At 34.2% G+C, this 13,570-nt stretch overlaps 1 protein-coding gene across 1 annotated transcript; it reads left to right on the forward strand.

Annotated features, from left to right (window-relative positions):
• Positions 1–861: 861 nt before the first annotated feature.
• On the forward strand, positions 862–13,150 carry LOC146163253 (uncharacterized). The gene is made up of 13 exons (XM_083383029.1): positions 862–892; positions 1,626–1,739; positions 1,916–1,942; positions 2,563–4,287; positions 4,363–4,463; positions 4,542–4,691; positions 5,376–5,570; positions 6,052–6,225; positions 8,012–8,170; positions 8,556–8,714; positions 10,416–10,574; positions 11,617–11,891; positions 12,293–13,150. The coding sequence occupies exons 1-13, from the start codon at positions 862–864 to the stop codon at positions 12,321–12,323; spliced, it is 3,300 nt and encodes a 1,099-aa protein (XP_083239155.1). The 3' UTR covers positions 12,324–13,150.
• Positions 13,151–13,570: the final 420 nt, after the last annotated feature.

A 13,570-nucleotide genomic window follows, 5' to 3' on the forward strand; every position in this document is an offset into this window, starting at 1 on the left:
GTTTTCAAGTGCTTGTTATTTTTTGAATTTTCATGCGATAATAATGTGTATATTTAGAAAATAGTTGCTTTAATAATGCAATTATGGCCCACAGACTTAAAAATAATCTATTTTTAACGTTGATTAAACGCCTGGCGATGTTAAACCGACATAAAAATGGCCATTTGTTGTCGCGATAACAATCTAGGGTTTTTTTTCTGGATCTAGTGTTTTTTTATTGTCCAATCTAGTGTTTTTTTAATTTTGAGAGTGGCAGCCCTGCAGATAACTATAAAGGATAATAATATTAGGCATGACTTTGTACCTACAAGGATAGGCTGTGATAATTTTTGCTCAAGAAGGTTTTTACATTTATTTAATGTAGTTCATGATGGTTCAAAATGAGACTATATTGTATACTTTCTTTATTGAGGTTAAAAAATACAGTACAAAGAAATGATACTAAAACTAAGGGCGGTGGTCTAGAATCCTAGTTGTTAAAGTTGAAATTTCCAGAAATATGTAAGAATAAATATAATAATAATACTTGACCCACCCAAATGGCAAACGCTAACTCTCCCCCTAACCCAAATATTGTTAGCAATACAACCCTTGATCAATATCGCGTTTACTTCCGGAGATATTACGCAAATAATTTCGAACTGCGTACTTCCCTTTCGTGACTAAAATGTGTTAGGATTCTAGACCAGCGCTAAACTAAGTATTACTTCAATTAAACCGACATTGCTTATGTTAAAACGTTTTAAGCTTTAAAGTTTGTTTAAGATAATTTTTTATTATTGACTTAAAAAGATAAACATGAAAGGTTAAACTATTGAAGCCACTCAGGCCATCATTTCTGTACATGGTCTGGAACTCTAGATGGATAACCCTGAAGCCTCAACAGATCAAGGTTTTAATAAATATATATATTTATATAGTAGATGTGTACAGGGTTGGTACCAAGTATTTTAATTTTTAAATGTCTTTGATTGTCCTTGAACTGATTTGCTTATTAAAGTCTTATGGTTTCCCAAAAGTATTTCAATAGTCTTTGAATCTATTAGTGTAAGCTTAAGGTACAGTATATGTTTTGAAATTGACATAAATAAACATGTTAACCACTTGATGTTGACCATGACATTCATTCTGTGTTTTTCGACATTATATTCAAAATATTTTGAAAGGTCCTATTTTTGGTCTGAAAAAGTAATTTATCTTTAAAATGTCATTGATGTTTTGAAATGTGTGCTAACCCTGTATATATATTGCATACGTTTAGCCATTTACTGGAATAATTTTGGTATTTATGCAAAGGATTATATTTTTCCAAAAAAGTCGTTAATATGTTACTATGTCCAGTAACACTTTCGCTAATAATGGATTTTAATTCACCTTCATTTGCTTGCTTTTTGCAAATGGAAAAGCATAGATTTTTCTGAACTGATTTTAAAATTTAAATATTAAGCACCTTAGCATCCCTCTTTTTTATTTTGTCCTATTAAAGCCTTAAATCCTATTATTATAAAAGTTTTACAACTTTTGGGATACAGATATTATTTTATTTCAACACCAAATGGAAATTGATGATCATTGTGTTTTATACCATTATATTCAAGTAATGTTATCATCATTGTGTTTGATAGGTGATTCTGATGATTCTGATGATTTAAAAAAGCAAGTAATTTCACACTGTCAAGTTGTTAACTCTCCCATTCACTGCGACAATTCTCTAATTATTTACAATCTTAATACTTCCGGTAAGAAGGCAATTCTACTTCAAACATTTAAAAATGTCTAGCACAATTGAACTTACATGATTGTTTACTTTTCATTATTGCAGGAATGTATAATATAGTTTTGATAGCGCGTAATAGCAAAATTTATGTTATATATATTTGAAGGATCTTTAAAAATGTTGTTTTTATATTTTTAGAAAAAAAGGATTCAAGTAACCTGAAAGGTAGGCTCTTTAAATTGTTTACATATATAGCATATATTTTATGACATGTTTTAAAACTAATTTTTTTTTCTAGTCTGGTTGTTACAAACAAATTAAACTGGTAATAGAAATGGTATTTTAAAACAACTATTGTATATTTTGCTGTTTGCTGCTTAAAATCTCCCCACTAAAATCTCCCCACTTCTAAATGTATTAGAATATTGTTGTTAACCATGACAATTGAAGCACTTTAAAAATTTTTTGTCTAAAAAGTTGTGTGAAATTTTTTTTTTACTAAATGTGTCAACGTTTCAATAACCTATTCAGGTAATCTGAATCAGGGCAATGAATTCGCAACTTAGCAAAAATATGTTGTTTTGATTTGTAAGCCAGATTTCATTGTGTTTTTTATTATGGGTTCACTGCTATTTATATTATTTGGTGTGTTACAAGTTTATTGCCCTGAAAAAGATTTCTCTGAAAAGGTCATCAAAACATTGGATTTTTAATGAAAAATAAAAGAGTTATTTTTTACATACAACAAACAATATGTAAGTAATAAAATGTCTAGCAGCAACAGCATAAATATGAAAAATGTGGTTGACATTAAAAACTAAAGTTGCATTTATGTGCATTTGCAGATTTACTGGGAGACCTCAAAGAAAACCTTCGTATTGAGGCAAAGAAAGTAGCTGGAAGAAGAAACTTGCCCCCGGTTGAATTACAAACTGAAATCAACTGGAGTTTACAGCTGCAAGATCTCAACTTGCACCATGGAAAACAAACAGACATTTCAGGACTCGATCGCAAATACCACTACAACTGCAGGGCCGAATTTCAGATGCTCTTGAACCAGAAAAAGTCCAATTTGAAGCTCAAAGATTTGTTTAACAAAGCTGCTGATATTGCCAAAGAAAAGTCTCAGAAACAAGGTACAGATGAAGCAAAGGAAGAATATGTCAATCACTATGGTAACATAGTCGCGCTTGTGGGTCAAGCTGGAATTGGTAAAACTACTCTTACTCGGATGATCGTTCAGTTAATATTGGATAGAGAATTGTTCCCAGAATGTGAATACATCTTCTACGTCCAGTTCAGAGATGTTGACTTCGAAACGTCACTCACATTACTGGAGTTGGTCTTAACTGACACAGATTTGGCACTTAAATATAAAACCATCACTAATGAAGTACTTATTGAACTGATCGGAAAAGGTGAAAAAGTTGTAATTATCCAAGATGGGCTGGATGAAGCAAACACCGACGCATTCCTTCGAAAATCTGGTTTCAACTTCAACAAAAATGCAACACCGGATGCATATTTTAAAGGATTTCTTCTGGCAACTTTGTTTCCGTTGGCGAAAAAGGTGATCACCTCGCGTCCAAGGCAGTTTTTCGAGCTTCATCACGAGCTGAGGCCGATTTTTGTCATCGATGTTTTGGGCTTCGGACCAGAGGCGCAGGAAAATATGTGCAGACAACTCTGTCGCGATGAATCAGTCCTTGCAAAGGTCTTGGCTCACCTCAAAAGCAACCCCAGCCTGTCTGCTTCTTGCTATGTCCCAGCCAAGTTCATAATCATCGTACTAGTCCTGCTAAGAAATGTGGTGGACGAAGGTGAAGTAAAAATCGTGTCGCTCACCGACACTTTCATCCAAGCTCTTTGCCCATACGAAAGCAGCGAGCATATGCGCAATAAAGGTGGTAAACTTGCAAAGCTTGCAGCTCTTGCCTGGTACGGATTCAGCCGCACCAAAATCATCTTTACCGAAGCCGATTTCCGTAAAGCCAAAATCGACCAGGATGTTTTTGCGGCGTTTCTTGTCACTTTCGTGAATGGAATTGTCGTGAACATTTTCGACCGGCACAAGTTGAGCAACTTTTCGCATCTTATCTGGCAAGAGCTGTTTGCCGCTGTTAACATGATCATGTTTTTGACTGTTGACGAGTTCCGAGCGGAAATAGATCACTTGGAGGATAGTCGTTACGAGGTCGTTACAAAGTTTGTGTTCGGCGTCTGCAACATAAAAGTTTATGACATGTGCACCGAACTGATGCTGAATGACGACTTGGAAATATGCGAAGATCGAGATGAAAAACTAGAAATCCTCAAGCAATTTGCGATAACCGTCGTTGATGATATTAACAAAGAAACCGAAATAGATGAGACGATTCGCTACGACAAATTACTACGTCTTTGCGGCTGGCTGCATGAACTCAACGATGATCAAATTGGACCTGAGCTTTCTTCGTTACTCACAGCAGAAATCTTACTCAAAAGTAACATTTTACCAAGCGAGGTTCATAGTTTGGCATATATCTTAAACCTTCGAAAAGAGCCCATCAACATGGTCATTGTGACTAAAGGTACCTTATCTTGTACAAGGCAAAACTTTTTTTGAAAATTTTGTAAATAACATCGGTAAAATCTTTTCATTTCAGATTATAAGAGGAGATCTAAAGTTGGCGAATACTCTGAAGTTAAATTTGTCCAGGATTGCTTTCAATTGTTTTTGGATGCTTTGGATCATCCATATTTTGGGGTTAGTTTTGCTGCTTCTAAATTTGAATTTTCAGCCAAAGACTTTCTTGTTTTCTAAAGTTCGGTATTTTTTTAATAGGTACTGAAAATTTGTCATTTCTTCAAAAATCAAGAATTTCAAAGTTTACTGTCCATTCTTGAAAACGTGGAAGTTTTGGACTTGGATAGCTGCAACCTAACCTCAGATGACATTGTTCTTTTAAAGCAACGCAAATCTTCTTTCAAACGTGTCAGTAATTTTGAAACATCAGTGTTGATCTTCGCCCTAAATCAGTTTAACATGCCCTTTAGGTATTTGCTAATGTCACAAAAAGTCGACGTAGCTCTTTGTTGACCAGTTTAATTGTTACTAACCTAGTTGAGCACTCAAACATGGCAAGGTTGATACATTACTTAGGTGTACACATCATTCAAGTTTAGAGGCGCAACCAGAAAAACAAAAAATTTAGGCCCAAAATGCTTGTAACCAGAAGGCTGCCGAGATTCAGGGTTTGTCAAATTTTTCATAAAGAGCCTGATAACTGTAAGCACTGGCCAGTTTGTGACAGATTTTGTGTTGAATTGAATTGATATAAAAAAGCATACATAACAAATATGCAACAAAATATATATAGTGAGCTTTATTAAATTTGTTTAGTTTAACATTTCATTGCAATTAAACTTATATTTGTACATACCTAACACTTGAGTCATACATTAATTAGTAATATCGTTTTCTAGCTTGGGTAAGCAAATATTGATGGTGACTCCGGATTTGCAATATTGAACTAAAAATGCAAAATGGCTTTATCTTTATTAAACGAGTACCTAAAACATACCCAACTTTTTAGTTGTCAGAATGTTTGCAATAACATCCCTTCTGAGATTTAGTAATAATGTACTTGGAATCTCTAGATTTTATTTTATTCTTTAGATTAAGAAGATTATACTTACTGAAAACCTAATTGATGATCTGGCATTAAAAGAAATGCAAGGACTGCTTGACGCTGTACCTGCGATTGATGTATCCACATACAACCTCATGGAAGATAGGATGGAATACGATCAAACCATCACCTTAACTGCTGACAAGGATTTTCCCACTACACTTGTTACTTTTGATCCAGAGGTAACATAAATCTGTTTAGCTGGCTTTGAAATGTTATATATATATTTAAGGTTCTTACACTTTTTAGTAGGTATTTCTATATATCAGTAAGTTTATAAGGGCCTTTATTAGAGTTGAGCAGACTGACATGGCAGTTATCACCAACCACTTTTACCAAAATAAATAAAAAGATCCCAGTAAAATGTCCCTTTGGTGTGTGAACCTTAAAATGTCTTTAAAACTTGTTTTCCCAAAGTGTTAGAGTTTATTTTCTGTGCAGTTAAACCTATGTGTTTGAAAATTGCCACAACAAAACAAAATTTAAACTACTTGTTATTGCGTTGACTACTAGCATTTATACTGTTTTATCTACCATTTGTCTGTAAAGCACATTTAGCCATCCAATTTCGGGTCTTTTAAAGCCTGTAAATTTTCTTTGATGAATTTATTTCATAAAAATGTGTGGCAACCCTGTTTAAAGATGTGTGAATTTTTTGCAAAGCTGACTGCCATCGGAAAAGAAAATTTTACGGCGCATGATTTTCTGCGGGACAACGCCGTCTCTGTCTTGTCTTTCTGTATGCCTCAAATCAATCATATAGTGTTGCAAAATTGCTATCTATCCAATCATGGGCTCATTGTGCTGGCAAAAGTGATTGCCCGGCTGAATGCAAAGGTAAGTTGTATTTATAACAGAAGAGCTGGTGAATACTACATGGATAAGTTGTATTTTGAACAAGTTTTTCGACAAGATTTTTCTATTAACATACAACCATATTATTCTATTGGGTTTTATTGTTTCTTTCTTTGTCCCTTAAATCAAGAAATCAAAACCATACATTTTAACTACATATAATAAAATTATTTGGGTTAAATTTTGTAATATATTTCTGCTATGGCCTGGTAGTTTTTTTCTTTAAGTAAACAATAAAATTGCAGTATTGGAATAATATTGGAAGAAATTAAACTAAACACTTAGTTTTCTTAACACTTTTGTCGATTTAAATATGATTATATTTTGGGTTGCTATCTTAATTTTTGTAAACAATTATCAATAAAACTCTTTGTTTGAAAACGAGTTGAAAACCCTAGTAAAACATAGGATGATGGGATCACACATCTTTTAAGAAATATATATTTTGCTTACACTTGTGTCGCCAGTTCCTGAAAGTAAAGTAAAATACATCTAAATAGCAAAGTAATAGGCAAATTATTTAAAAATCAAAAACATATGAGAGCAGTATAGATTAGGTAAAAATTTTATGGAATCTGTAGCGTCATAATTGTATTGTGTGTTTTGAGCTGTGTATTTATCAAATATGTTATGATTTATGATTTGTCACTTTTTCATGCCTTTTACCAAACACTCGCTGTCACTCTGAGAACAGAGCATTCGGCTGTTTCACACATGATCAATGTTATATCGTGACACATATTTCCGTAACAGATAAAAGTATTTCACCTGTGTGAACGCATTATTGTCACAGTTCCCGGCTGCCAAAAAAGCTCTGGGCTATAAATCATTTCCGCTCTTTGGTGTCGCCTTTCCTCTTTTTTGCAAACTTTCAACCGACATATGCAAAAGCTTATATCAATATAACCAGTTAGTCTTGTCTTAGCCAATAAACAGAACGGTTGTTGTTTGCCGGCTCGCTGGCTGCTTTGCATGCTGGCTTTAAGCCAATGAAAACCGAGTCAATTTATATCAGAAATAAGAAGCATCCAGATGAACAATTCTATATGAATGCAGTATCTACCTTGTAGTTGTGAGGTTGATACACCGAGGCACAAAGACAATTAATGAGAATTCATAATCAACAACTTCTACAAACTTTTGTAGATTATTTGTGTAATGTATTTCTATGGACTGGATTTTGCTATAGTATGCCACCATGTTGTATACAAGTCATTTTGAAATAACTTAAGTCCCAGTCATCTGTGTAATAACTTGATTCCAAGTCAAGTCTTTCAAAACAACATGCCAAGTCCCAGTCCAAGCCATCAGTTGCATAAGTCAAGTCCCAGTCAAGTTATTATTAGCGCAAGTCCTCTCCAAGTCAAACCACTAATGTAATAATAAAACGATAAACCAATAAAATTGGTAACTGGTCTAATTATGAGCAATAATTCAACTGAAGAATAACAAAAAACAGCAACATAAAGCAATCTAATACTTTTATGTGTAAAACTTGAGATAAATACCTCAATTTTGTAATAAATTTTTAAAATAAAACACCTAATTTTAACCCAAGTTATTTGACGCTAAGATTTAAGTCCAAGGCTAGTAATTTTGGTCAAAAGACTTACGTCAAGGCAAGTCATTTGAAAACAGTGACTTATTTATGTCAAAGTCATTATAGGTTTACAACACTGGTTGGCCATCATAATCTATAATTTACGTTAGTTAGAATTTTATCAATGGCTTAAAAAAATGGCAGTGTAAAAACTTTTACTGTTTCTAGTTACATTATCTACTCATCGAGGGAACCCTACTGGATGATTCAGCTCTTTATTTTGCTGATGCAATACGCAACATTAACAGGTTGAAAGCTGATTTTAAACAATTAACTTCAGTTGGCCTAAAAGCACTGGCAGATGCAGTTGAAACAAGAAAAGAACCGGTAACGTTTTGCCACTTTTTGATTTACTTTAATGATTAAACATAAAGTCTCAAAAATTTTGACCCATTTTTTTTTAGCTTTTTAGGTTCTATAATATTTTTTCTAAATGCTTTTTTAGTTTTTTAGTTTTTTTAAATTTTAGAATTTTTCTTTTAAAAAAAACTGTTGGTCTCTAAATAGTTACATTGAGATGAAAATTGGAATTATGAATCAATTAAAAAATGTAAAGGTTAAAAAAGGAAGATATTTTTAAAAGTTGTATGAATAGTTTCATTTATTAGTTCGTACATTTCACTAAAACATTGAGAAAGCAATAAATACAAGAATGCGGTTATTTTAAACCCGAGAAATTTTGCTAAGAGCTTTTGTGTTTGTTTTTTTTTAGATGCAGCAATTAATCGTGCAATTTACATTCTTTGGTGGCTTGAAAGATGTTATAGGCCCCTTTTTCCACAATGTGAACGACTTGGATTTGTCACGCAGTCGCGATTTAGAGAAAAACATTGAATGGATTGCCGATCTTGTAAGCCAAAGGTCCCAGCCAGTAAGTGGCCTTTTGTTTGGTGTAAACTTGTGTATTTTGTTCTAAAATCCGATATTTGGATAGCAAATAACATTGTTACCGTGACCAATTAAGTAAAATTGATCAAATTCGCAAGTGCAATGGTTATGGCCAAACGTTTTTTATTAAACTTTCTCAAACTTTTTTAGCTTGTGGCACAGTAAAAAATTCTAAAAATATTCGTGGACCATTTTCTATGAAACAGCCAAATTGAAACCTTAACTATCGCCCTTAATACAGAGGCCATGAGTATATACTAAATATCAATTTTCTAAAATAGTGCAAATATGTAAGCGTGTTTGTATTGCAAGTCAAATGAGGTATTTTTCAATTCCAAAAAAACAACTCGTTGCACACTTGAGAATCTTTCGAGCCACACAATTTAAGAATCACTGATGTCTAGAAAAAATAGTATTGTCACAAACTTTGAAAATAAATCTTATTAGTGTGAAAAACGTTGAAAATAAATCTAACTATTGTAAAAAACATTAAAATAACTTTTTTTGTTGGTACAAACGTTGGAAATAAATCTTAGTATTCTAAAATCTTATATATAATTGTAAAAAAGGTTGAAAATAAATCTTGTTCTTGTAAAAACGTTGAGCAAAACATTCATTTTTTTCAACTACCTTGCACAATGTTATTTGAGAACCAAACTTTTGATACGAGGGTCAATCATTAAACTTACATCGGGTAAACTTTAAAAACACCAACGCTCTGTTTGGTAAACATTTCAAACTATTAGTTTTGCTTGCTTAGTGTCAGACAAAGTCAATACAAAGCGCGTATAACGGTTGTAACTCATTTTGCTTCATACAGGCTATTTATCACTTCTACACTTCAGCAGATAAATTAACGCATCTTTCCTTTACATGGATTAATATGTACTCACTGACACTAATATTCAATTGTAATTTGTAAGTAATCAAAGAAACAGCTCCTTTGGCAAAAAAAGGAAAAAAATAATTGAAAAAACGCCTGGAGATTTATTCTTGAATATATATATAAAAAAAAAAACTAATAAACTGCCTGACAGGTCTCCTGCGGAAAGTCCGACGAATATTTTATTGCTGTGATCAAGTAAATAGTTTTTGCCAACATCAAGCCTACATCAGTATTTCGTAACCTTTTATTACCTCATGGCGCATATGCAGACCTAAAAAAGAGATGCCACACCTTTTTATTACATGGGCCTTATAGTTAAATAGTGTTGAGGTACTACGGCATAAATAAGCTAAGCCAAAAAAGGTTAGTGCAAGCAAATACACATTGGGAGGGAACACGTATGTGTGTGTGTCTTTCATGGAATAACATGACACTGTAGACCCCTTCAGTGTGAACTTGCTTGTACTAACAGAATGTGGCAAGCATTGCGTATGGTTGTTTCTCGACTCGCTCCTATCGACGGTCCTGGTATGACCGGAGGTCGTGGGTTCGAACCTCACTACAGGCTAGGTGTTTTTCTAGTATGAATTGATACGTATGCTGTAATCTTTGGTCAAAAAGCAGCTTCAGAATGGCTATAGATCACAGTTGTTGAACATGTATGGGTGTGTATCGTTGATTAACCTTTTTAATCGGTTTAATATATGAAATAAGCTATTGCTGCCGGGCATAATATATAACCGAACCATATTATAATACTTCTGACTGAGCATCACTCGGTTTAATTTATGTTAACAGATGCCCTCTTTAAGCTTAACAATGTGCAAGCTGAAAAATGCCGGGCGCCATTTAGAAAAGCTCGTGCAATTCTGCGACAGCCTGGACGTCGGAGAAAATGACGTCACTGATTCTGACGTCATACACATCGTCGGCGGCCTGCGATTGAGAAAATACCCGGTAGGCGGACTTGGGCAAGAAAATTTATTTTAACGTTTAACATTTGAGTTTTAGCATTTATACGCACGAGAATTAAGATTCAAAGATTTCAGTTTTTTCAAATTATACTAAAACTAAAATCAAAATATTTCAGTTGTTTCAAACTACCTTTGAATTTGAATAACCGATTTGATGAAAACTAGAAAATAAACGAAAACAATGTAGAAATAATAGGTTTGAATTTTAAACTGGAATTGCATTTATACTATTCCATAATCAATTTGGTTTGAATCCTAATTTATTTTTGGTAATTTGAATGGCAAGAATTCCTTCGCAAATGTTTGTACTGACAAAGAGTATTAATTAAAGTTTGTTGTTTCTTTTGATTAAAACTAAAATTGCCGTTGGACTAAGTAGCATTTTAGAGTAAAACCTGAAATCGAATTGAAATTAACCACATCTTGCTCTAAATCTTTGAATTAGAGTATCACAATATCTAGTTTTCCAAGTCTGTCTGTAGGCGGCGTGCTTTCAAATATCACTAAAACACTTCTGGTGGAGGCTAGTAAATGCACTTAAGTCAAGTCGTTGACCATAGGCATTGCAAAAGAAAACTAAATCTAAACAAAGCAAGTGTCATGACCTTGACATGTCCTTGACCTTAAATAGTCCGACAAGATCGCCTTACGGCAGGGGTTCTTAAACTGGGTCCATGGACCCCTTGGGGGTACATTAACTAACTTTAGTGGTTCCATGAAGGCCAAATTGAAATAGTAGTGTTCATTTAGAAAGTATTCAATTTTCAAGAGTTAAGTTAAAAGGTTAAGTTTTTTTGCACTGAATGTAGTTATACACTGTATCACTTTTATATTTTTTGGAACGGAACGAAACAGCAGATTTTTGACGTCTGTTTACAATGTGGCGTCAATTTTTGACGTCATCTTTTTAACAAATTTTTGCCTACCCTGGTCCACGCGAAGCAAAAAAATTTTTCGGCATCCGCGGTGAAAAAAGTTTAAGAACAACTGGCCTCAGACCTTTATCTCGTGTACTACCGTTTCAGATCAAAAACCTTGGACTGAATTTTTCCGCTTTTGGTCTAAACGGCACCAAGGTCCTTGCGTCTTGCCTCGACCTGATTGGCCGCCTGGACGTGAGGCAAACTCTGGACGACCAATCAAAAGCCGTCCTGAGCGAAGCACTCGAAGCGATGCCCGAAGAGAAAAGGCCGACGGTTCTCGGCATCACAAAAAACATCAAGAAAATTGTCGAGCCAAAGGGCTTGCTACATTCGCTTTTACTGCGGCCACGGCCTATTCGTCTTCCACCGCCGAACCTGTAAGATTTTTCGTCGACTTTTTGCATTGTGAGCTGATGCCTGATAACAAGTGGTAGCATCGGCACTCGTCAGATACTAGGCTGGTATCGGTGCCGATCCAATAGCAAATTTATCGTTTTGTCAGTTACCGCAGCGATTTTAACCTGAAAGTTAAATTTATCAACAAAATAGTAGGTTAAAAACTGGATGTAATTAAATACCGTAAACCTGGAAAAAATCACGTTTGACATTTTTTTTAATTTCATCTAGTTTACTTTATTCTGCATAGTATTGACGTCATTTGGTATCGCATCGCTTTGCGGTAATTTTTTCCATATCGGATATCGGTGTTTAAATAAAATGCAAAATAGCGGACAAACATAGGATTGCTTCGCCATTATTTTTATTATTTTTTTTTCAGAAAAGGAGCGGCCAAGAAAGAATCGACTTGACGTTAGAGGGTGAACCGTAAGCAGTGTTCTCGGTGCAATGCTAACTTTTGGAAATATTTGTTGTAATTTTTTGCGTTCTTAAAACGTTCAAAACCTTCGAAAGAGGCTACCTTTATTATCTCACTGTGTAGCAGTAACTTGAAACCGTTAATGTCAAGCGTTATTTCTTCTTTTATTTAGCCTAGACTGTACTAAAAACATAATTAATTTATATTTTAGTAAATCGTTGTGCTTAAATAAATACTGTTTTCTTACTTTGTGCAATTGCTAACTTTTTGTTGTAAAACCTAAAACCCATATTGTGTTTTCACAACGTTTTCGAATCTTTAAAAGCGTGAATTTAAACCTTTTAATCCAAACGCAATCAAGATTAAGTTAATGGGAAATAGCGAAACAAGTGAGCCAATCTTTACAAACTTCGCTACACATTACTGTTGGTATGAATAGTTTTCTTTTTGCAACGATTATCATGTTGTGACTTTTTTTCCTTCTACTAATTTTTTCGTTACAAGCGTTCGCATTAAAACAAAACTCTCATTTAAGAAATGTCAAGTGGTCCCCCAAATAAAATCCTTCTAAAAATTCGGCAACAACTGTCCTAGACAAGTACCAACAGCATAATGTTAGGCTATTCTTCCTTGTAGGCCTATATCTAGAACTTGTTTTAATCTCCTTTTAATCTAAAAATGAATTTTTTTAGCCGTTTTTATTGTGACTGCGAACTTGTAATTTGACTGCCTCAATATGCAAACAGTCTAAACCTTTTTTTTCGTATACTTTCTAATTATTTCTGTTCGTTTTGTGCAGTGTACGCTTTATAGTTTCAAATAAACTATCACCTTAAAAATAAGTCGAGAACCAACCACAGCACCGTTGCTGCCCTATTGTGTTTGTAAAACAGCCTGTGGTGAGATTCGAACTCACGGCCTCTTTTGTGCCGGGGATAATCGCTTCACCACCTGAGCTAAGCAGACTTTCTAATAAATGAGTAAAGCAACGCCTATAACAATATGACCACGACGTAAGAAGCAAAAAACAACATCTGTAGACAGTTTAGTGAAACTGCACACGTGGATTTCTGCTTTAGATAACCGTTATCAAGGTCAGTTATGTTCCAAAACAATGTTCGTGCAGCCATGGGCGCCCGCACGGGGGGTAAGAGGGGTCACCTGCCCCCCCCCTGGAATTTCAAAATGCGATTATTTTATTATTTATAAGTGTAATATGTATTACTTATGAAGGTAAAA

This window comes from Ascidiella aspersa, chromosome 2, assembly GCF_963924565.1.
Source record: "Ascidiella aspersa chromosome 2, kaAscAspe10.2, whole genome shotgun sequence".
Taxonomy (NCBI): Eukaryota; Metazoa; Chordata; class Ascidiacea; order Phlebobranchia; family Ascidiidae; genus Ascidiella; species Ascidiella aspersa.